The sequence below is a fragment of the Macaca nemestrina genome, chromosome 3 (assembly GCF_043159975.1).
Source record: "Macaca nemestrina isolate mMacNem1 chromosome 3, mMacNem.hap1, whole genome shotgun sequence".
Lineage (NCBI taxonomy): Eukaryota > Metazoa > Chordata > Mammalia > Primates > Cercopithecidae > Macaca > Macaca nemestrina.
In genome coordinates, this window is record NC_092127.1 from 161112575 (window position 1) to 161136334 (window position 23760).

Below are 23760 nucleotides of genomic sequence, written 5' to 3' on the forward strand. Positions count from 1 at the left end.
TGAGGCTACACTTGGAGTTTCACCAGGTGGCTCCTTCTACTTCAGGAATGGAGAACCTTCTTCAACTGGAATTTCATTCATGCTGCTTTTGACTTCCCCTGCTGAGACCAGACACAAAAGGGCTCAGGTGACTAGGTCAAGCCCAGTTGAATACTTTCCTAATTCCTTTTAACATTACCAAATCCCATGCATTAAATCAATTTACATTCATAATTTGGGGAATTATTGAGTGTATATGACAAGAGGATGGGAAATCTGGGGGAGTCATCCTACAATTCTGTATACTATAGAATTCCATGGAATGGAGAAGACATGGACTTTGAAATCAGAAAGGGAGGGGTTAAAAACCTAACTTTGCCAAGCGATTTATTTATAATAGGTGCTTAAGAAATATTTGTTGATTGAATTATGAGTGAAAAAGTGAACAAGGGAATATGTAAATGAATGAGCTTAACATTTCAAAGCCTACTTCATCATTGAGAAAGAAAAATAACAGTTGAATTGAAGGACGCTTATGAGAATAAAGTGAGATTATACACAAAGAGATCTTGGCACATAGTTAATATTCAATAAATTGGTACCTAGTATTAATCTTTCCACAGCAGCATAATATCTGGGCTTACCACTTTTATAAGGACTTCTAATGTCTCTGGTTTGCTGCAGCAGTCTGCTGCTAACACCAGCAATAATTCCAATCTTTGCATTTTTCTTCTCTTTCCCTTGCTTGTAGAGCCCCTGGTTCTGCTACTTCTTTGATCAGCATTAAAGTCAGATATCTTTAATAGCCATATAGTGTTTTCTTCCTTATGCTTAGTAAATTAGTTGTATCCGTCGGGATAATAGGGGTTTACAACAAACAAAAAATGCATTTTTACATATTTACATACTACTTGTCACAAGTAGGCTATGGATCTCTCCCACGTCAGAACCCAGGCCAATGAAATACCCTTCCCTAAACCATTGCTAGCCTCAAGGCAGAGAGGAAGGGAACATGGCAGAACCACGCCATGACTTATTGAGTACTCTGAATCATATGACTGAGCATAACATCCATGGGGCAGAATGCATCATTCCCCCACAGCAGAGCAGCAAATATTTTAATACAATCAGCCTCATTTTAGTGGTCATCCTTATGTAGTTAGTGGTTTTCAATTTTGCTGCTCCTTTTTGCTTTATGTTCAGGGACTGTTTTATTGACACCACATTGTTGGTTTATGTGCTTAGAGATGTATTGTGGAAGAAGTCATAATATTCAGCTTTGTTTAGAATTTATCTCACAAAATACATTAGTTTAAAATTATAACTAAAAGTATTCTGGAAAATATCACCTACTTATTTGTTTTAAAATCATCCTCATTTAGATATTCTTTTTTTATATTCATTTTTAATGTATGCTAGCCACTTTTTGTAAACCAGCAAACCACAGAAATACCCTTGTTCAGAACATTTCAAAATTGAGAAGGTAATTCTTTAGAATGTCAGTCAGCAGCATTTATTGGAGAGTGAATTGAATCAAAGGTACATTTATTTCATAGTACTATCCATAGTTTATACTTTCAGTTTTCATTTCCTGGTAATTCAGAGAAATTACAGTCATCAATTCTAATGATCAATAATATATGTCATCTTTGCAGTTGCTTTGATTAAGGAAACAAGATACAGTGTAATGTAAAGACCTCCATAATGCACCAATTCTTGTAGATAGTACTTTGTTTCTTCATAGCGAATGGAAATTATACATTTCAGAACATTAGAACACTACTTTAGCCACAAAATAATGTACTATTGCATTGACAGTATATTGACCATAGGTCAAATTATTCCCTCTAACTCTACAATAACTTCATAATTTAAAAAAAAAAAAAAAAAGTATCCTGCAAAACAGATCTTTCACTACATAGAAGAATTTTTGAGATCTTGAACATTTCCTTAATTTTATCTGTGACACAGAGGCCCCCTCGTGGTGGCATCTAGGTATTTGCAGTGACTATTTCTAAAGAAGAGTTTCAGGCTGTCTGGCATAAACAGAGCCTTTCTGGTGGAGTGAGGCTTGGATCAGTTCAAATTTTTGAGGCTCTTGGCATATGTAAAAATTACCAAAAATAAGTCTAATAAAGACAGAATATATTGTGGTGTATTTTAATTTTTTTAGTATACATAAATGCAATGGAATATAATTTTATCCTTTAAACAGAGAGAAAAGATCAAAAATATTAATTCAAAGTTTTCTAGATGGAGGTGACATGTATTCATAGAACCAAGTTTAAAGGTGCACACTTAGCAGATTCCAGGGAATTCAGTTAATCTTTGTGATATTGGTGGGCTTTTCTCGTTAACTACAATTTTAAATTTGAGTTCTTCTGTTGATGGGGGATTAAGCCAAGTGTTCCTCCTTCCCAACCAGTCCAGTTCCACGCCTCAACTCCTCGGCTCCCCACCCTGCCCTGCTTATTCTTGTGAACAGATAAATCATCTCAAATGAGGACTCTAAACTAAGAGGAAAAAATGGGTATTCAGCATAGGACAAAGCTTGCTCTGTTTCCTTTTTTCCCTCCTATGTTACACTTGGTTCAATAATAATCATGAAAAGTAAAAATAAAAATTGAGACAGTGTTTTGGACAGGAAGTGGAATATGATAGGCAATGCCATTAAACTTCCATGGTAAGAGTGTGACTTGAGGTCTTCATTAACCTTACAGAATACTCAGGTACATAGCCAAAGATTCTGATTTAGAAGGCTGTTTTGGTCCTGTGAAACTGAATTTGAACATCTACTCCAGGGTATCTTGGATCAGTTTAGCGTGTGTGTGTGTGTGTGTGTGTGTGTGTGTGTGTGTGTGTGTGTATATATATATATAAAACCTTGGCTACAAATTAGAATCAACTGGGGAACTTTGTAATTCTGGTTCCCAGAACACATCTCTGACTAATTCAATCAGAATTTCTCAGAAAGGGTCCAGGAATCTCCTCAAATTCTAATATGCTGCTAGTTTGAGAAACACTGGGCTGGAAAACAAAAAGGTCACAGCAGTGTCCCCATCAGGCTAAGACAACCAGGGACACACCTGAAATTCCACAAAGTTAGATTTCTTAATTCATTGCAATGAAGGATTTGCACACAGAGGCACTGTGAGTGCCTCGGTAAACAAAAGCAAAGATGGAGTTATTTGAGTACACAGGAGGAGAGTGGATGCTAGTGTTTCGATAGGCTGAAAGCAAAGCAGAGCTGTGTATAAAGGGGTCAACATCAGGTCTGCAATGCAAAGTGGACCCAGAGTTTTCCTTCCTTGGCAGCAGGAATGTTGAGATAGAAACGCAATGTGGTACCCAGAAACCCTTTATCTGAAGCTCTGCAGCTGGGTAGAAATCAAGAATGCTTTTCTGTGTCAAAATGACTTAGATCTTCCAGGCAAGAAAAGAATACGTCTTTCTCATAGATATGATTTCAGGCAGTACGGTTTCTGATAATCCATGATTTGGGAGAACAAAAATTTCTCAGTGTATAAGAAAGCAACAGTCACTCAAAGAAGCGGACACATTACAGCTGCAATATGTGCTTGGAGGAAACACTGATTCCTGTTAACTTTGCAGGTGACTTAATCGGTGTCTGTTCTTCCAACTTGAATGGTGGGACAGATTTTTACAGTCTGAGCTAATTGTTTTACCTTCTCAGACATGGCAGCTATCCCCACAAAGTTGCTTCCAATAAGAAACATAGGGTGTAAAAAGAGGATCCCGATAACATGTCAGTGTGTAGATGTTATTCATGAATTAATTCAGCAAAGAAGTATTGCGTGCCTACTATGTGCTGGGCTCTGTGCAGGGAACTGAAAATTCACTGATGAACACTACTCAATCCTCAGTTCTCAAGAAACTTACAAACTGGAGAAAAGCACAAATAAATAGGCAATTACAACAGTGTATAGAAATGTTATAGCTAGATTTAAAATAGAATTCCACGGACAATTAATCCAGTCTGGGGTATTCAGAAACTCAAAAAACATTATCAGATGTTATGGAAGAGAGAGGAGTGGTGGGGAGTTGGGTGTAGGGAAAGGGGCAGAAAGGTGGAAGTAAAAGAAAAATGACTTTGAAAATAGAATCATCTGACTTCTAACCCAGACTCTACTGCAGTAACTCAAGAGTTTTCTCACTTGTAAAGTTAGGAAAACAAATCAGAGAAATATTCATTGAGTACCAGACAGAGTTCTAAGTAACAGGAATACGTCAGTGAAAAAGAGACAAGCACCCTGACCCTTGTGTAACATCAATTAAAGCAGGTGTTTATTTGCAGAAAGTAAATAAAAACCATAACTAGTAAGTAAATTATTTGCTATGTTAGGTAATCAATGTCGAGAGGTGGTGGGGAGAGAATTGCTAGCGGAGGAGTCCTGGGAGAGGCGGCGGGGAATTGAAGATTCGTTGTGACGTCTTTCAAAATGCGTAGGCAGCACGGGGCATTCTGGTGAGGTTAGATCACAGAAGTCATGCTTAGCTAAGCTAAAAGGGAATCCCCTGGCCTGTGTCAGCCACAATTTTGACCTCACTCAATATTTCCCTGTTCTTCTGACTTCAGAAAGCCTGACTTTGTACCTTAGATAAACTTCTTATTCTATAGCACAGTTCTGGATTTCTCATTGAGATCATTTCTGAAAAAGCAATCAGACAACAGTTGACATTTCTTGCAAACACTGGTAGCAGTTGAAAAGTTTAAGGCAGAGCCCTGGTTTGCATATAATGTTCTAAATTTCCCTTAGCTGTTCTTTCCCTTTCTTTCATTCCCTACTTCAACCAAAAGCTGATTAAACCATGATTCTCAACACCCATGCTTTCGCCCCCCACCCTCAAAACCAGAACGATGTGTAAGAAATTTGGCTTGTCACATTCACCAGGATGAAGAGGTGTTTTGTTAATTTGGTGGAGACGGTCAGGGATGCTGAATGGTCTGCAATTTACGAGCCAGTGCATGTTAATTTTTTGAAAATTGATTTCATTCACAATGCCAATAACTTCTCTTTAAGAAACACTGGGTTAGGAAAACAAAACTTTGCCCAAAAGATTTAGCTATTTCGAAAATTAGATTATAATGTGCTCAAAGCCTACCTACCTCATTTGTTAAGGTGTTTCTATTTTAGTTTAAAATATTTCAGAAGGGTGAGGTGTAGTAATGCCTGTAATTCCAGAACTCTGAGAGGTCAAGGCAGGTGGATTGCTTGAGCCCACGAGTTCGAGACTAGCCTGGGCAACATGGTGAAACTCCATCTCTACAAAAAATACAAAACTTAGCCAGGTGTGATGGTTTGCACTTGTAGTCCCAGCTGCTTCGAAGGCTGAGGTGGGAGGATCACTTGAACCTGGGAGGTCGAGGCTGCAGTGAGCCGTGACATCATGCCACTGAGCTCCAGCCTGTGCAACAGAGTGAAACCCTGTGTGAAGAAAATTAATTAATTAATTAATTAATAATAATAGTAAAATGCTTCAGAATATACAAGGAAATATGTATGTGTTCATTTAATCTATGTTTTAGTGATAGTCAATTGCTGTAATCAAGAATTTACACTCCAGATATAGTAAGTATCTAATCAAGATGACTATGGACATATGTTTTGGTAATTCAAATAATAAATGTTACAAGATTTTATTTATAAAATTCGATGCTTAATAATTAGCAAAATCGTGACTGTAATGGTTTTTTCAATAGTGAAACTGGTGTTATTAAAAATACATAGATTCTAAATGGTAGAGCATTCTTGCACCTCCGTGGTGTGAAATAAACCCATGAATAATCATGTTCAAAGCTTAATTGCTAAATGGTCCTCAGTATAGAACACAGTTAAATGAACTATGGTAAACTATCATTTTGCTCTTAGGTATATACTTGGACTACAGTCTAATCGATGTGAAAATTTTAGTATATGCATATAATAGAATAGTATACATTAATGAGAATGAACCATTGCCACACACAGCAACATGGATGAATTTCAGCAACATAAAGTTGAATTAAAAAATCAAACATAAAAGAATATATACTGTAAAATTTCATTTTAACTATTTTCAGAAATTGATTATACTAAAATTAATTGTGCTATGGTTATGAAATATGATATTATACAGTTATTAAAACATTCAAAGACATTAAAAACTCATAATTTAATAAGATAATAATTTTTAAAACTATATGTATTATATATGACTCCCATTCTGGGAATAAAATATATGTATAAGTTGCTAGGAGCATAACAGATGTGTGCAGAGAGATAGCAATCAGGGTCTCAATAAGAAATATAGTGATATACTCAAATTAGAATAATAAAAGAAGGCTTTATTTTAAAAACGGGAGAGCAGGATATAGGGGAACTACAAGGAATAAACAACACAGTTACTCCAAACAACAAGAGAGCTATTACCACCCCTAAAGTTGAAGAGATAGGAAGAAGACCAGTTACCAAAGCACAAGAGAGAGTTGCCTAGAGGTGGCCTTCTTGAGAGGAGCAGTGGTTGCAGGCAAAAGAGACAGCCAGGCCAAGATGAGCACAGGGAGGAAAGGGGGAATAGTATAATTCACTCTCCTTCCTCCTCTCTGTCTTCTGCTGGGGCTTTCCATTCGCAAAAGCCAACAAGACATCGCTGATGTGGTCTCTACAGGTTGGCTCACCAGACTGAGAAATGGGTACACAAGGGTATGGATGTGGTTATCAATACTAAGGGTGTTCAGGGGCAGGTCTCAACCCAAGTGGCACGGATTACACATAGGATTGATTTCCTGGATTATCTTAGGAGATTCTGCAGGTATGGTCAATTGTTTTCTTTATATACCTTTATATTGCTTTACTGTAACAACAATATGTGCAGTATTTTTTTTTAATTCTAGCGGTAAAATGTATCTGTGTGTGAAGAGATGTGTATATGTGCCTGTGAATGAATGTATGTGAGTGTATGTATGAAAGAGAGAAAAAGAGGCAGGAGGGGTGTGAGAGGGAGTGGTTTAATGAGATTGTATGTGTGCAGGTGAAGTGGTATAGGTAAAGTGAGATGTCGTGTCTGTGTGTGCACGTGTCTGTGGGGGAGGCATATTAATGATTGTATGCGTATATGAAATGTGGAGGTGGGGTATATGTGAATGAGGACAGTTGTGAGAGTGTACGAGTGGATCTGAAACTATATGTGTATGAGGTGTGTGTGTGTGCACACGTATTTATGTATGTGAATAGGTGTGTTTCTGTGAGATAGTTGGGAGTGGGGTGTGCAGGAGGGGTGTGTTTTGACAGCGTATGTGAGGTGCACAGGTGGATGCAAAACCATGCAGACAAAGGGTAGGCCGGTGTGTTTGAGAGTGCATTTGTGAGACATGTGTGGCAGGGGTGTTTGTGAGGGGACATACATATTAGCATGTGTGCATGCAGGTAAACACATATGTGAGTGTCCTTAGATACATCTATACACATAGAAATAGAAATATTTTCTTCAAGTAAAAAGAAAACCAGAAGAAATTATGCCAAAATGTTAATAATAGTAATCTCTAGTGGCAGGATAAGAAGCAAATTTCATTTTCTTTACTTTTTTGTTCGATTGCAATCAGGAAAACAATGAACATTTTGGTCTGTTTTATTTGCTCCAAGAATCCATGAAAATATTATTGTATCTTTTTGGCAGTATGTAAAAAAATCTTGACTAATAAAATATTCCTTTATGGGACTATGTTTGAAAATTGGAACCGCCTTTTTCAATATATAACTGAACGCATACCTAAATCCCTGGTTAATTTGTAGAAGGAAATCTTCCATTTAAATTTGAGAACCATTAAAACATTTAATTTTGTAATATAACGTAATTAATTCCTAGGTATTCAATAACTGAAACTAATTGCTACTGATGTTTTCAAGCCAATGACCTAATGGTTTTTGCATTAATGAGTCAGTGAAACTAGTTCAATGTCCCATTTATATCAAACTGCTTCAGAGAGCTAAACGGCTTTAGGTTTTCCAAAAACTCAAAGCTTATACTAGACATTAATAGTGATTATCAATAGAAAGAGGAGTTTAGATAAGTTTTAAGTTTTCTTTCATTTTAGTGTTCTATTTACAGATGTTTTGTTTGTTTTTAACGATGTATATCTAGGGCTTATGTAATAAGGCTTCTGTTAACTAATTTTAAAGCAGGTTTTCTTCCTAAGTAGAAGAAGTAGGCCTTGAATTCTTTCACTGAAAACTTATTTTCTCTGCACTGCCTCATTCCACTAGTAACAAAATAGGGAATTTTACCTTTTCCAAGTTATGTTTTTATAAAGGAAAAGTTTGTGGCAGTAAATGGCTGAAGTGTTATTCTATTTTTAATTTATTTCGAGCTTAGACAAGTTTTTTAAAGTGAATTACTACCACCGACATCAAGTCTTTCAGCCCAATTTATTTTGTATTGTTTACTGTAGGCTCCATGGTATCTATGTAACTTGAATTGGTTGCCTGAGTCGACCAAAAATAAAATTCTAAGCCCCCCAAGATCTGAACAAGCCCCTCCTCTCAGCCAAGGGCATTCCAAAGTTATCCTGAAAAACTAGTTCAGGCCATGATGGGAAGGGGAGGTTGGACATGCCTCATAATGCCCTCCTCTCTTTTGGAATTCAGGAAAAGCTGACCAGCATAAACATCAACAGACCTTAGGTCTGATAAGAAATATTTACAATCTATTCTCCCTAAAGCCTGCTACCTGGAGGCTTCATAAGCATTATAAAACTTTGGTCTCCATAACTCCTTATCATAACCCAGGCATTTCCTTCCTGTTGATTCCAGGTCTTTAGATAATACCTGTTTCAATCAATACCGATCAAGAATCTTTAAATCTACCTATGACCTGGAAGCCCTCGCTTTGAGTTGTCCTATCTTTCCAGATTGAGCCAATGTACATCATACATGTATTGATTGATGTATTATAACTCCTCAAAATGCATAAAAGCAAGCTCTACCCCGACCACCTTGGGTATATGTCATCAGGATCTTCTGAGGCTGTGTTATGGGCCTGTCCCTAACCTTGGCAAAATAATCTTTCTAAATTGATTGAGAACTGTCTCAGATATTTTTGAGTTCACACTTGAAATCATGGAAAACCAGTTTAATTTTATGTAGATAGCAAATTAATAAGTAATTACATATATCAGATCTTTTCTTCACACTCAGCTTTAAAATGTGAACCAGTCAAACTCAATTGCAAATGCTATTAAGTGAGGCCAAACTGAAGACACTCATGATTGCAAAACATAATCACTCAACCAGAGAGGAGCGCTCACACCCAGGAATGCTTTCTATTGTCTGATCTGTGCTTCTCTCTTTGTCTCATCTGATTTCTCAATAGCACATCATTAAATAGACTGACTTCAAATAATATCATTTGGAAACTGCTAGGAAAATGTTAACAGAAACAGTCTTAAAAATCCACCATGTGCCTTTTCCTAGGGGTAAAGGAAGAGTGATCAGGCTTTTACTCGGCTGCTACATCAAACCACTGCTGTGGTTCAGTGAACACCTTATTTTCCCACTTGAATTTGAGCTCTTCTGCAAGATCGCTCCTGCCAATCTTGCGGAGATGTCGAGCCAGGAGGCGAAGTTTGTCGGTGAAAGTTGGAAGTGATTTTTTCCAGAAGCAAAGAAACTCGTGGATCTGTTCTGTGAGATCATCAGGGTTCTTGAGTTTGATGAGCTGAATGGTGCTACGGTGCAGAGGGAGAGTTGAGGAAAGAGACTCAGCATTTTCTTCTGAGAGCTCCTCAGCCAACCAATGGAGCAAGTTATCCCAAAGGGCTTCTGTCAGGCACAGGAGGAACACTCAGAGTTAGGACTCTTTCCTGAAGGATGCATGGAAACTCTAACTCTCTAACTCTCCACACCTGTTTATAGGAAGTCTCCCTGCTCTTTGGTTTGGCCTTGGAGCGTGGTGCACAGATATGAGACTACCTAGAGCAACAGTCAAAAGCTTCTGAATCCCTGGCATTCTGGGATCATCTCCTGGGGGCACTAACTATTGCAGAGAGTTTTAAATGCTTATGAAATTTTAATGTACCTGAGAACCAAGAGGGTGTGAGGGTGTGTTAAAATGATTTTTACACTCTGCTCTACATAATCTAATTGAGAAAAACTAGAGTAGGGGCAAACTTGACATTTTTAACAAGCTCCCAGAAGATGCTGGTGCTGAGGTCCCCAACCATGCTTTGAGAAGCACTGTTTATTTTTTTGTTGTTGTTGTTGTTGAGATGGAGTCTCGCTCTATCTCCAGGCTGGAGTGCAGTGGTGCCATCTCAGCTCACTGCAACCTCCGCCTCCTGGGTTCAAGCGATTCTTGTGCCTCAGACATCCAAGAGCTGGGATTACAGGCATGCGCCACCACACGCAGCCATTTTTTTTTCTCTATTTTTAGTAGAGACGGGGTTTCACATGTTAGCCAGGATGGTCTCGATCTTCTGACCTCGTGATCCGCCCACCTTGGCCTCCCAAAGTGCTGGGATTACAGTTGTGAGCCACTGCGCCCGGCCAAGTAGCACTGTTTTTGAAGGGTCATTTTAGGTTCAAAACGTATTTCTCCTTATTAGTGCTAATCTGATGCATAAATTGTACCAGCAGCTAGCCAATCCTCACACACATCCCTAACTATACACACAGTCACACACACACACACACACACACAAACACACACACGACACGATCTACCACCCAAAAACAATTCTGTGGAAGATCCTTTATACCAACACTTTCCAATGGGCCATCCTCTGTTGACTCCTGTTCACCTGTTGTTATGGTTGTTACTGATATGTAACTTAGATCCATAACTCTAAATAAAACCTTTTTCTCCGCTATCTGTCTCCTTTCACATTCCAGCCCTCCCCTGCATCATAGCCACTTTCTCCCACTCTCATGCTCCACCCCTGTACCAGTTTCCCTGGTCTGGTGTTAAGCAAGCATTCTATCTGCTTTCCATTCATTACTCGACTATTCCTTCCTCCTACACACTCCTGTAAATTGCACTCTGATTTTACAATATAAAGCCACCTTTCTGTGAAAACAAGGAAAAGGGGCCAGCACTTCCTTCTTCTCCATCATCACTTTCAACCCAGTGTTCTGCTACCTCCATGCAATGCATTCAATTTGAAGTCCATGCTATCTGGGCAGGCTTTTCTTGTCCCATCCACGTCATCAGCAACACTCTGTAGGCAACTTCATCAGCAGCCCTGCGGATCATCATTCACACCTCTGACCCCAGATTATGTGGTTCCTTAATTTTGTCAACTCCAGTGACATGTCTCGTGATGCCAAACTAGAAACTGACTTTCAAGGCCAATCTTCATGTTTCATGCTCAGCCAGAATTATTCTACCTCCATGGTTTCAGCCTCTTAATATTACTGTTGACCTCTACCTCCTAAACTTATTCCATGGCCTCTATTCCTTTGCTTCTGCTCAATATACTCTTTGCTGCCATCAGTACTATAGTGATCCCTTGGTGTCCCCCAGTCATTCAGTCACCTCTGCAGAGTCTCACATATCTCTGTACCTGCACTGCTCCTAGTGATCAACTATGCACATCAACGATAGTCTTGCATCCACCTTAAAATATGTTGTCTTTTTTAGCTTTCATTTTTCTCGGTTTGTCAATCTGAATCTTGAGTTATTCAGATTGCATTCACTTACCTGGGCTGCCTGAGGTTAGGAAAATATGTTGAATGCGATCAACAAACTGTAAGCTCTGTAATACCATTTGAGCCCTTAGTCACTTGAAAATCCATTAAGAATAATTTTTCTAAACTCAATATAAATTTGTTTGTAACAAGGACATTAATCTTTTCTCTTTAGCCCCAATCTCAATCTTATTCTGTTTCTCTCAGCCCATGTCTGCTTCTACTTCACCCAAAGTCATTTGACTTGATTTCTCCTAACTTTGTTTTCATTTCAAAATTACTTTCTTACAAAATCTCACCCCTCTGTGTTTGCTGGATTCCATCCCTCACACTATTTTTCATCAAGTATTTTCCCTTCACACCTGTCCCTTAATCTCCCCTTCACCAAGGCTCCTTCCTTGCTTCCTACAAACACTCTCAGGCCTCCTCTTCCCTTGCTTCTGCTACTGTGTCACGCTATTGTGCTATTTCTGTCCTTCTCTTTATCACATATTCTTTTAATGTCTAATGTAAACTTGAGGCCTCAAGTTCCTCACTATTGACTCACTACTTAAACCTCTGCTTAGGGGTTCTATTCCCTTCTTCAAAACTCTATTGAAGCTTTCCTTTCCAGTCTTCTGAGAGGCCTCCTAATTATTACGCACTGCACGGATTCCTGGCCTGCATCTTCTCTGATTTCCATGGAGCATTTTACTCCTCTTCTTGGAGTCCCTGGACTCCCCTGCTTCTCCTCTTTCCTCTCTTGCCCTTTGTCAGCTGTCCTTTCCCCCTAACTCTCTTCCTCCTATATTCTTTTCCCTATGCTCACTCTTTTCATCCTAATACTGCTGCATTACTGCATCCTATCTCAGACCTCTTATATTTCTGTCCTCTCCCCTCAATGAATGAATGCATCAACTCTTACTGATGTTACCTTATGGGAAATATCCTAGATCTACCCAATCTTTATCTTTTGGCATTGTTTTCCTAAATCCTGGCATAGCACTCCAATATTCATATCCTAATTATCTGTCAGTGGATACTACAGTCAAAACAAATGTCATATTTCTAAAATCAAAATAATCAATGATGGCCTTTCCTTCTCACTACTTGATCTTCCTTCACTCTATTCATTTTCTTAGTTAATGCGACCACTCACCTGAGCAAACTGAGACATGTGATGTTATTCTCATTTTTCAAAGCCTATTTCTTATCCCCTGCACCCAAGTCCTGATGTTCCTAACTCTGATAATCTCAAATAGTTGCTCTACTTTCCTGCCTTGCTGACTCAATCTTAACCATGTTCTACCTAGCTTCTTCCTTGCCTGTTGCAGGAACCAGGGTTCTCACTTGTATCCCTGCTGTCAGTTTTGGTTTACCTGAAAGTCTAATCTGATCTTGCCAGTCCCCTGTTAACGAAATTCGTGTAGGGTCTTCCTATTGTCTAAACGTCTTTACTAGGCATTTAAAACTTTTCATGTTTTCTCCCACTCAAAATGTCTAAGCTCATCTACTGTCACCCTTCCTACAGCAGTTCTGATGGCATTGGTCATGTGGGAAGACTCGTGTGAGGACAAATATCTCCTAACCTGTGTAAGAAACTAGAACTTCCTAGTACCCATAAGAAGGATCCTTCTATCTTTGTACTCTCCAGTGACTGTTGATGATGGCAGTGATTATGCTTTTATCTGGACATCAAATTCTTCAAAGATTAACAGCATTATTAAACTTGCAAAGCTTTCATCTATTGCTGTTGTTGTTTTCTATATCATCTGCTCTCTTTTTAGACACAGTTTATTTATACCTGAAAGGGTTTATAATATGGTGTTTATTATATCCTATTCCTAATGGAGTTTAGTAAGACCTGAACATTTTCTGTACCAATCTGTAAGGGCAACCCCTGATTGAAAGTCTATCATTCATAATGGGCCTGATGCACTAGTAAGAAAATCCTCGCTGATGTTTTTTCAAGACCAATAAATTATCACATTAGCAGCTACTGACATCACAAAATAAAATGTGTCAAGAGCTAAAATAGGATAAAAGTTTCCAATTGCATCCTGAAATCTATAGCATTATTATGTAATTGAATTATGCATAATGACAACCAAATATTAAATGTTTCTTGTGGTTTCATATCAACATATACCTCAATTTCAAATAGATTGACTTCAAATGTTGATTTGAATTGACCATACTTTAAGATTTACAACTTAGGAGTCAACATTTCAGCTCAAAGTATAGTCATCTATTTAGTAAACTAAGCAACTGCTAGTCATACAAGTAAAATAAAACTCAGTAACATTTGTATTTCTTGCAGATTTCAACTCAGCTTTAATTACATGCAGATTTAAGAATGCTAGCTTGGTTTATTTGTGTATGACTTCACAGGAAATAAGTATGTATTAGACCAATAAAGTTAATGATTGTTTAATTGGAAAGTCACTTTCTCCGTTCCTTTTTATGAAATGATTCACATATATATAACATATAAGAGGTGTGGGGAAGCACCACAATGATGACAAAGCGAATATTCCTCACCTACAGGATCCTTAGAAACTCTTTGTGTACTCTGTGGACGGTTGATTAATTTCTTATGCTATTGTGGGAAAGGAACACAAAATAAACAGAAGAAATAATTAATTTGTGAATAAGTTACAACAAAAATTCATCCAAACCTCATCTCTATTTGGAAGAAGTACTGAATTGCATACCTCACAAAATTAAATACTGTATTTGTGCATGCATGCTCAGCACTTGTTTTCCTAAGTAAAGCAAAGTATACTAACCCAAATATTTCAGCACATTTAAATTTAAGAATACACATTTAAATATTATTAAAGCACTCAGATTAACTCTAAATGAATATTTTCCAACCAAAATTTAAAACTGTTAAACCAGCTAGCATAGAGCAAGCTACCAGCATGCTATAAAGATGATATTTTGTATTTTGTAAAATGCCCTGTGGGGCAGGCGCTTTGCCTCAACACTCAGCACAGAACCTGGCACCTAACAGGTTAAAAGCAATCAAATCAGTGAGCAGATATTACTCGAAAATCAACATTTTATCAAGAAGTAAATATATTTATTTTGCCAGCTTTCTGCAGAGTCTGGAGAACAGTTTTTTCTCAGGTAATATGAGATAGTGGAGACAGCATATGAGATAAAATAAAATTATCTGGGTTCAGATACCTAGCCCGTGGTTGAGTAGCATTGCACTTTGGGGAATTTATTTAAGTGCTCAGCCTCAGCCCTGAAATGCCTTTATGGATGCCCACATCACAAAGCCTTGCACACAAATGTTCACATCATCTTTATTTGAATTAACCAAAAACTTGGAACAACTAAAATGTTCTTTAGTAGATACATAGTTGAACAAACTATAGAACATCCACACTACAGGATACTAAAGTAATAAAACAAAACAAAACATAGATACATGGGACAATTTGCAAGGACCTCAGGGCATGATGCTAAGAGAAGTATTCTAGTCTCAAAAGGTTGTGTATTCTGATTATATCACATTGTTGAAATTACAAGATTATAAAGATGTAGAACAGATTAGTGATTGCCAAGAGTTACTGATGGAGGGAGAAGGGGTGAGGGAGCACAAAAGAGATCTTTGTGGTAATGGAATAGTTCTATATCTTGAATGTGGTAGTTACATAAATCTATACCTGATAAAATGCCAGAGAACTATACATACACATTGTATCAATGTCAACTTCCTGGTTTTGATATCTTGCCATAGTTATCTAAAATGCAACCACTGAGGAAATCTGGGTAAAGAATACATTGAACTTCTCTGTACTATATTTTGCAGCTTCTTGTGAATCTATAATTACTGTATGTCAAAACGTTTTTTAAAGCTTATTTCACAGCAATGATACGAGGATGATGTAAGTGTTACATGTTAATGAGTAGCATACTGCTTCCCACTGAGCCCCCTAATACAAGTTAGTTGAATCTGAATATCACATTTTATAGGCATTCTTGTCACAAATATTATATAAACATGGAAACATATAAAACTTCCATTAAGAAGTTTTAATGGGAAAAAAATTAAGAAACATAGCATGAGTTGAAGTATGTTATTATACTATAGCACTGCAAAATAGCGCATATAATTTTCAAGGCATCAGCTATGTGTTTGAACCCCTCAAAATATTGAGAGAGAAATACCAGTTTAAATAATGCAGCAGATTGTATCATTCCCATCAAAGGGCCCATGGCCTTGGACAAGAGATACATATTGAGACTTTTCTTTGTATCAGCAGTTCCCCCCCCCATAACTCTTTGTTCACAGATGTCTCATCGCATTTTGATGCACACAGAATGCTTCCAGTGTTTAAATTTTTTTTCATGTACATGACAATGCAATTCAAGTACTTCATCTAATGCACAACCATGGAAGCAGTGAATTGGGGTAGCTCAGGCTCTTTTTAGACTTCCAGGCACTGTGCTGGTTGCCCATGTGGTCCCTTCATGAAGGATTTTCATAAAGGATTTTCAGTGTTGCCTTCTCTTCCCTTCCCTTTCATTTTCCTCCTCTCCGTGCCCCCAAGCCTTTTTTGCACGATTTTGGTCTGTGCACTCTTTTCGCTTGCACACTACCTTTTGAACCTCCTTGGTGCTCAGGCTCAGCTACAAGCAGAACAGTCAGCCAACATTTGGCCTCCTGCAGTCTCCCCTCTCACAGGTTCCCAGCATCCCTACGTGGCTCGCTGGATGCCTTCCTTAGCAGAAACAGCTCTCATTCCCGCCGCCCCCTCCCCACTTTCCTCTCTTGCCTCCTTGCAATCAAAAGATGCCTTTAAAGGCACTTCTCTGCTTCTTATTTGGTTTTTATTTGCAGGTTCTATTCCACAGTTTTCCAAGTCTAACTCTGTCACTGAGTATCCCAACCTCCAATCTCAAAATTCATTTTTAAACTTTTTTTTTCCTTTCTTGATTTTAGCCTTGAAATATACTTTGAAACCGTTTGTTTCTCCCTCTGCCACCAGGCACTTCTGTGAACCATGCTTGCTTATCTAATTATGTGCTGGCTTAGAAATTCCAGGGGCCAATCTTGAAACAAACCAGGCAGAGAGACCAAGCTGTGAAATCCTCCCTCTTAGCGGGAGTTACAAACGGCCCACCACTGCTAGGCTGAAGTCAGGATCGCACAAACTGGACCTCCAGATGGGCGATTATGCAAGATAGCCCTTACAACAAGACACACAGACCCGCACCTTCCTGCACGACTCCTGCATGCTTTCCACACCTTTTCCTTAAACTCCTTCACTCCGCCCAAAATGTTGAAATAGTCATTTGAAGGCATTAACTTGGCCTTTCCGCCACATGCTAGCATTTTGTTAGCGAAACTGCTTTCCCTTCAAAACAGTAACAATAACAACCACCACCACAACAACAAAACAACAAAAGGTGCCATTTGATTACATTTTCTCAGATTCTATTTGTGAAAGTAATATTTCTTATTCCTCTCAAGTAATCTGTTTAATGTTAATGTTGCATATTTTAATTTGCCACCTACGATATCTTAAATGCCACTTGCAACATGTCAGTGCGCTGGAGAAATGCTGGACAAATTTAAACGTGACTCTCCAGCTCTCTGTAAACTATTTCCTTGCTGCACAATCCACATTTAAATGGGTATAGTGGGGCTTATGTGGCAGTTTTCCCTGAATTATAAGCCTCTTGAGGGCATCAGTATAAAAATATAAGCAATTCAGATATGTACAGATGTGTCACATTTTACGCTGTTAAGCACGATGCAAGTCTTATCTATTTAGAAGTCATTTTAAAAATTGAAATCAAAGACAGGCACCTACACCAGAAAGAGGTATGAGTTTCTTGAGCTTTATCGCCACTATCATTAGATTCTTTTGATTACTGACTACTCTTTCCATGTTCCCTAATTATAGCCCCGTATTGAATTCTTAAAGCGAAGTAAACCATTTTTTACTTGAACTCGTATGTGTGAAAATTTGATCTTTTGTGTGCAACTCAACAAACTGGAGTTGGTTACATCCACTCAGTTACCCAGTGTTATCTCCCAAGGAACCTCCACGAGTTTACTGTCCTTGGGGCTTTTCAGTGCTCCAAGATCCAGCCATTATCAGTCTTCCCTTTACTCAATAGACTTAATGTTTTTGAGGATCAGGAAAGTATATCTCATTCCTGTATATGTCAGACATCATCGTAGATAAGGTGTTGTACACACAAAGTGGTAAAAAATATTTTATTGGCTGGGTGCAGTATCATGCTTATTATCCCAGCACCTTGGCAGGCTGAGGCAGGAGGATAGCTTTAGCCCAGGAGTTTGAGTCCAGCCTGGGCAACATAGCAAGACCTCATCTCTACAAAAAAAATACAAAAAAAAAATACAAAAAAAAAAAAAAAAGCCAGGCATAGTGGCTCACTCCTGTGGTCTCGGCTACTTGGGATGCTGAGGTAGGAGGATCACCTGAGCCTGGGAGGCAGAGGTTGCATTGAGCTGAAAGCATACCACTGCACTCTAGCATTTGTGACAGAGTGAGACCCCCCCTACTCAAAAAACTAAAAAAAAATTGTGTTCACATGATGATACCGTCTCTCGATTTAAATGATACGCCCCTTCAATTTCTGCCATATTTTCAAGGAACTGGTCAAATTCTACCTCTTTTATCAATTGGTTTCTTATTTGGGAATTTATACACTATGCTATCACACAATTTAGCTAATAACTTAATATTATATTGTTGTTAATGCCATTCATATGTGTTGTTTTTCCTTCCCGAATTAGACACTCAGTGATTTATTGTGTCTTCTTCTGCATCTTCTTTTATATCAGTACTTACATTTACCACGTGTTAAGCACATCATACCTTTAATAAATACTTAATAGCCAGAGGGGCCCTCCATGGACAGTCACAAGGATTGTTATCATCATACATGTAAGGTCAGCAGTTTCAGCTGTTCACACAATCTGCACAGCAAGGTTTTTATGTATCCATGAAGATTTCTTCTACTATTTCCTACAGAACACATTTCAGATCTCCGCTGCTTTTTGAAAACACATGCCTTACACCCTGTCTACCACTGTCTCACAAGGTGTTTATTTTTCTATTCGCTGAGAAAATTAAGCAGTGGGTTGGGCATGGTGGCTCATGCCTGTAATCCTAGCACTTTGAGAGGCCGAGGTGGGTGGATCACCTGAGGTCAAGAGTTCGAGACCAGCCTGGCCAACATGGTGAAACCCTGTCTCTACCAAAAATGCAAAAATTAGCCAGGTGTGGTGGTGCACTCAGCTATTCAGGAGGCTGAGGCAAGAGAATCGCTTGATCCCAGAAGGCCAAGGTTGCAGTGAGCAGAGATCATGCCACTGTACTCCAGCCTGGGTGACAGAGTGAGACTTTGTCAAAAAAGAAAGAAAGAAAGAAAGAAAGAAAGAAAGAAAGAAAGAAAGAAAGGAAGGAAGGAAGGAAGGAAGGAAGGAAGGAAGGAAGGAAGGAAGGAAGGAAGGAAGGAAGGAAGGAAAAGAAAGAAAAGAAAGAAAGAAAGAAAAGAAAGAAAGAAAGAAAGAAAGAAAGAAAGAAAGAAAGAAAGAAAGAAAGAAAGAAAGAAAGAAAGAAAGAAAGAAAGAAAAGAAAGAATAGTAGGCAGTGGTTCTCAAACCTGGGTGTTCCTGCCAATGAATCTTGAGAAAAGGGCAAAAAAGGGAAGCTCACACTTTGATTCAACTTGTCTCAGATAAGGCCACATTTGGAATAAGCAACTGGGTGATTCTGATGCTGAGGCTGAGTGACTGCACATAGGAAAAACCAATCAAGTATCAAACCCTACATGAATTATCAACTAGCAACCCTATAAATGTATCCCAATGAATGCCTGGAAGAATGAAAGAAATATCTTTATCCAAAAAGTGATGAAAATTTCTAATGTCACATCAAGACAAAAGTAAACTTCAGATTGCTTCAACTTACCTAAATCTATAGGGATATAGCAATAAAAATATTAATTTCTATTAAGTAATTTCATAAATTACCTTACAGGAATCACACAGATGACCTAGCTCTGGGGCCCATCTCCTCATGCAGAAATTCCAGCTTCTGGAAAATTTTTCTCAAGTATTTCTGGCAGTTCCATGGGCTTTACTCTCTTGGTATCTACACTGTTCCACTAGGTGCCCCCAGTGCTCAGCTGGACCATGCAGCCCTCCACACTACTTCTGTGGGCACAGCAGCTTCTCCCCATGCATCTATCATCATGTAGCATGCCATGATGGTTTCTACCTGTCCTTCAGTTTTGCTTTCATGGTGCCACATAGCTTCAGCTGACATCTGTGTTTTCCACAGGTTTGCACAGCTGCTGTCCTACTGCTGCTCTGCTAGGTCCCACCAGCAGTGATACCACTGCACCTGCTCTGTACTGAGCTCTTGGTCCCTCTTGCTTCTCTCCCAAGGAAAGAAATTCTCGTTAGTGGCCAACCTAAGCTCTCTCTCCCGGTATATGAGCTGTGTGGCAAAACATGATAGGATGAAGAAAGTGGCTTCCTACCCCTCATGTCATATGACATTAAAGTAATATTCACTGTGCCCTGATATGCCACAGAACTAAATAAAATAGGCTTTCTGTTTTTCTAATTAAAACTTTTTTCCATCAGACATAATCATACATCTAAGGAGTGGAAATGGAAGATAGATTTTACCAATAGCTGCAGGGCTCAACCCTACACACTTACTGGCCTCTGCTGACTAGAGCTTTCAGTGTATAATTTATATTTATATATTTCACATATTTTAACATATATTATACATAATTATGGTATATAATAATGTATATTATATTTATATTATGTATCACATACTTAACATGCAATATTTAATACATTCATATGTATTTAATAAATTTATATGCTAAATTTATAAAATATGTTCACACGTTTTCAGGTAAAACCATCCTAACTTCCCTGCATACAGAATTCTGTCAAGTCATATCTCATATACCCAGTTATTTCTGAAACTCAGGTTCATTTCTTACCCCAGAAACACCTCAGCTTTCATGCAAATAACTTCTAGGCTGTTTACTTCTCTGCACACTCATAAGGCATGTCTGGAACTCTCAGAATTGAGCCTGAGCTCAAATCTGAATTGTATAAAAATTGCTTTCTCCTTAGTTACCTCATTTGCCTTTCGCTAAAAAAAAAAAAAAAAAAAAAAAAGAAAAGAAAAGAAAAAAAAAGTGTGGAAGATGGAGAGCTCTTACTGTTTTCCTCTGTGATACATGCAACATTAAGGATCAAGAGTGATCAGGTCTCCTGGTTGAGAGCTAACCACACTAGTCTCTGACAGTTCTTGGGACTGGAAAGAAGCTCAATACTTCAGCCTTGGCAGGGACTCACCCTCATTGTAATGTGCTTTCAGGGAGCTTTGGGGTGGTACTGGCACTGACTAAGCTGATGTCACTGTAGAAACATGTGCATGAAAACAAGAGTGAAAGACAATGCAGTGGAAAGACAATTGCCATTGTGGACCAGCTTTAGGGCTGATTTGTTTGGTGATATCACGTCATCATTGTGCCTTCCCAGCCTCACAGAATGAACACAGGTCATTATAGGGAGCAAAGCAAAGATAATGGGGCTCCTCACAATACCCAGTAAAACCTAAGGTGAAAGTTAGAAAGGGGACAGTCAGGAAAATCATAAATCCTTCCCACCATTTTACACATATTTTGAAGGGCTAAGTAGAAAACACAAAATGTTACCTTTGAATACTAGTGCAATATTTTTATTATTTTATTTCATTTCATTTCACTTCATTTTATTTTATTTTATTTTATTTCATTTTACTTTTTGAGATAGAGTCTAGCTCTTGTAGCCAAGGGTCATTGACGCGATCTAGGGTCACTGCAACCTCTGCCTCCAGGGTTCAAGTGATTCTCCGGCCTCAGCCTTGAACTCCTGACCTTGGGTGATCAGCCCACCTTGGCCTCCCAAAGTGCTTGGGTTACAGGCATGAGCCACTGTGCCTGCCCAGAATGCCCTATTTTTAACTGTACCTTGTGCAGTCACTAATTTCAAGGGCAACCGAAACAATATTATTGCCATTTGGCATAAGAAGTTGTAAACTTTGTCCTCTGTAATTTCTACTGCTTCCCAGTTCTTGCAGACTCTAGTGCAGAGCAAATTTTTGTGTAAAGTAACACCGTAAGAATTTTCTGATACTTTTAGCACCATTTAGCATGGATGCCACATAGCCTTATAGCTAAGCATCAAATTTATACAATCAATGAAAGAAAATGACATGCTGTTTTTATTAATTTTATTATTTACCCTAGAGCACTTATGCATGAAGACATTCTAATAGGTTATTATTGTGATACCTGTGGCAATAGCTCTTTCATCCAGCTGCCCTAACCTCACACTCCTCCCATTCCCACGCACTTACTGTAGGGCTTGCTTTTAAATAAGTCTTTTGTTATTAAAAGACATACAAGTAAAAGTGATAGGATTAACAATAGACTAAGAAAGTACATATAATTAGTATTTTTCTGTGTATCTTTAGCATGGATTTTTACCAGAAGCATTTAGGGTATTATAAGTCCTGACTTTTCCTGCTTACTGTACTTTGGATTTATTTTGCATATAGACCTCTTCTACCACGTAAGCATCAACATAAGCAAATGGCAATGCTTAGTTTATAATGTAAAATCATAACTTGTTTATAATGTAAAATCATTATGAATTGTATGAGTCATACATTATAAAATTCAGCATACCCTTTACTATTATGCAATAATGAGCTCCAGTTTTGCTTAACTTGAGCTCATTTATTGCATAATAGTAAAGGGTTATTTACTTTATTGTAATCTTATCACTTTTACCTGTATGTATTTTAGTAACAAAATAAAAGACTTCTTTACCGGAAAAATCCTACACAGATATCACAATAATCGCCTATTAGAATGTGTTCATGCATAAATGCTCTAGGGTAAATAATAATAATAGTAAAGAGTATGCTGAATTTTATGACGTATGACCTCAAGTTTTGCTTAACTGGAGCTCATTTATTTCATAATAGTAAAGGGTTTGCTGAATTTTATAATGTATGACTCATACAATTCTTAATGATTTTACATTATAAACAAGCTAGACATTATATTGACCAAGAAAGTAATCTGGTACAAAAATTAATGCTAGTATAAAAACTCTGTGCTGTAGTAATGTGTTCAACATAATCACAAATCTAATAAAAGCTTATGTAAGTATCGAGTGAGGATGTACATGTAACTATATCATTGCAAACCCATAACAATGGTTTGAAGTGTTATTATCCCCATTTCACAGATGTAACTTTTCCAAGGTAATATGGCTAGGAATATGGCAAAATTTGTCATGAAACTGAGGTCTGTCTGAAGCTCTAACAATAAATAATACTTCCTCCAGATAATAATACCAGCTACTATAATTGCCATGTACCAGGAATTACTCTAAAAACTTAAAGTATGTTATAGAACCTTGACAGTATAATATGGTATATAGTCCATCATAAACACACACACACATCCTTGTGAGGTTCTTATGCCTATTTTATGAATGAGGAAACAAGTTTAGAAAGATAAAGTTATTTGACTAAAACATACATGCTAAATGACAAATACAACATTTAAACTGACATCAGTAAGAATCCAGGTCCTGTATTTGTAACTTTAAGTTAACATTTGTATGTAACATGAAGGTTGTAATGTGGAACTTTCCACTCAGTTACTTCAGTACCTCCAGCACTACGCTTACTATTTACATATATCAATTTTATTGACTTGGCGGTAGTATTAGATGGAAGTAAAGAGCTCAACTCCTAACGTATTATTCATTAAACTTGTAACCTTAAACAAAGTAGTCCCTTTGTGCCTCAGTCTCCTCCTTTTAAAAGTAAAGATATACAATGTCATTAGAAAGAGGCATTGAGTTACATCATGTATCTGAAATTAGGGTATCATATGTAATAAGTGCTCAAAATAGTACCGGTTATTACTTAAAGTATTTTAAAAAAATATTTGTTGCCTACATAAATACATGTTAAAAGAAACACTTCTATTTAAACCATAAGTGAGAAAACAATTTCATCTACATAAACACAAG

At 37.9% G+C, this 23760-nt stretch overlaps 1 protein-coding gene across 2 annotated transcripts in view; it reads right to left on the minus strand.

Moving 5' to 3' along the window:
• Nucleotides 1-1333: 1333 nt before the first annotated feature.
• LOC105487764 (death domain containing 1) overlaps nt 1334-23760 on the minus strand; it is a 73765-nt gene continuing 51338 nt past the window's right edge. The window contains exons 8-11 of one of the 2 annotated variants that reach the window (XR_011621381.1): nt 14181-14238; nt 9433-9797; nt 5108-5426; nt 1334-4462 (exon numbers count right to left, since the gene is read on the minus strand). Coding sequence is in view for 1 of the 2 variants with exons in the window: in XM_071093758.1 (XP_070949859.1) it covers nt 9475-9797; nt 14181-14238 (381 nt within the window). In the remaining variant the exon portion in view is untranslated. Of the gene's footprint in view, nt 5427-9432; nt 9798-14180; nt 14239-23760 lie in introns of both variants that reach the window. The other variant, XM_071093758.1, reaches the window with a different exon arrangement.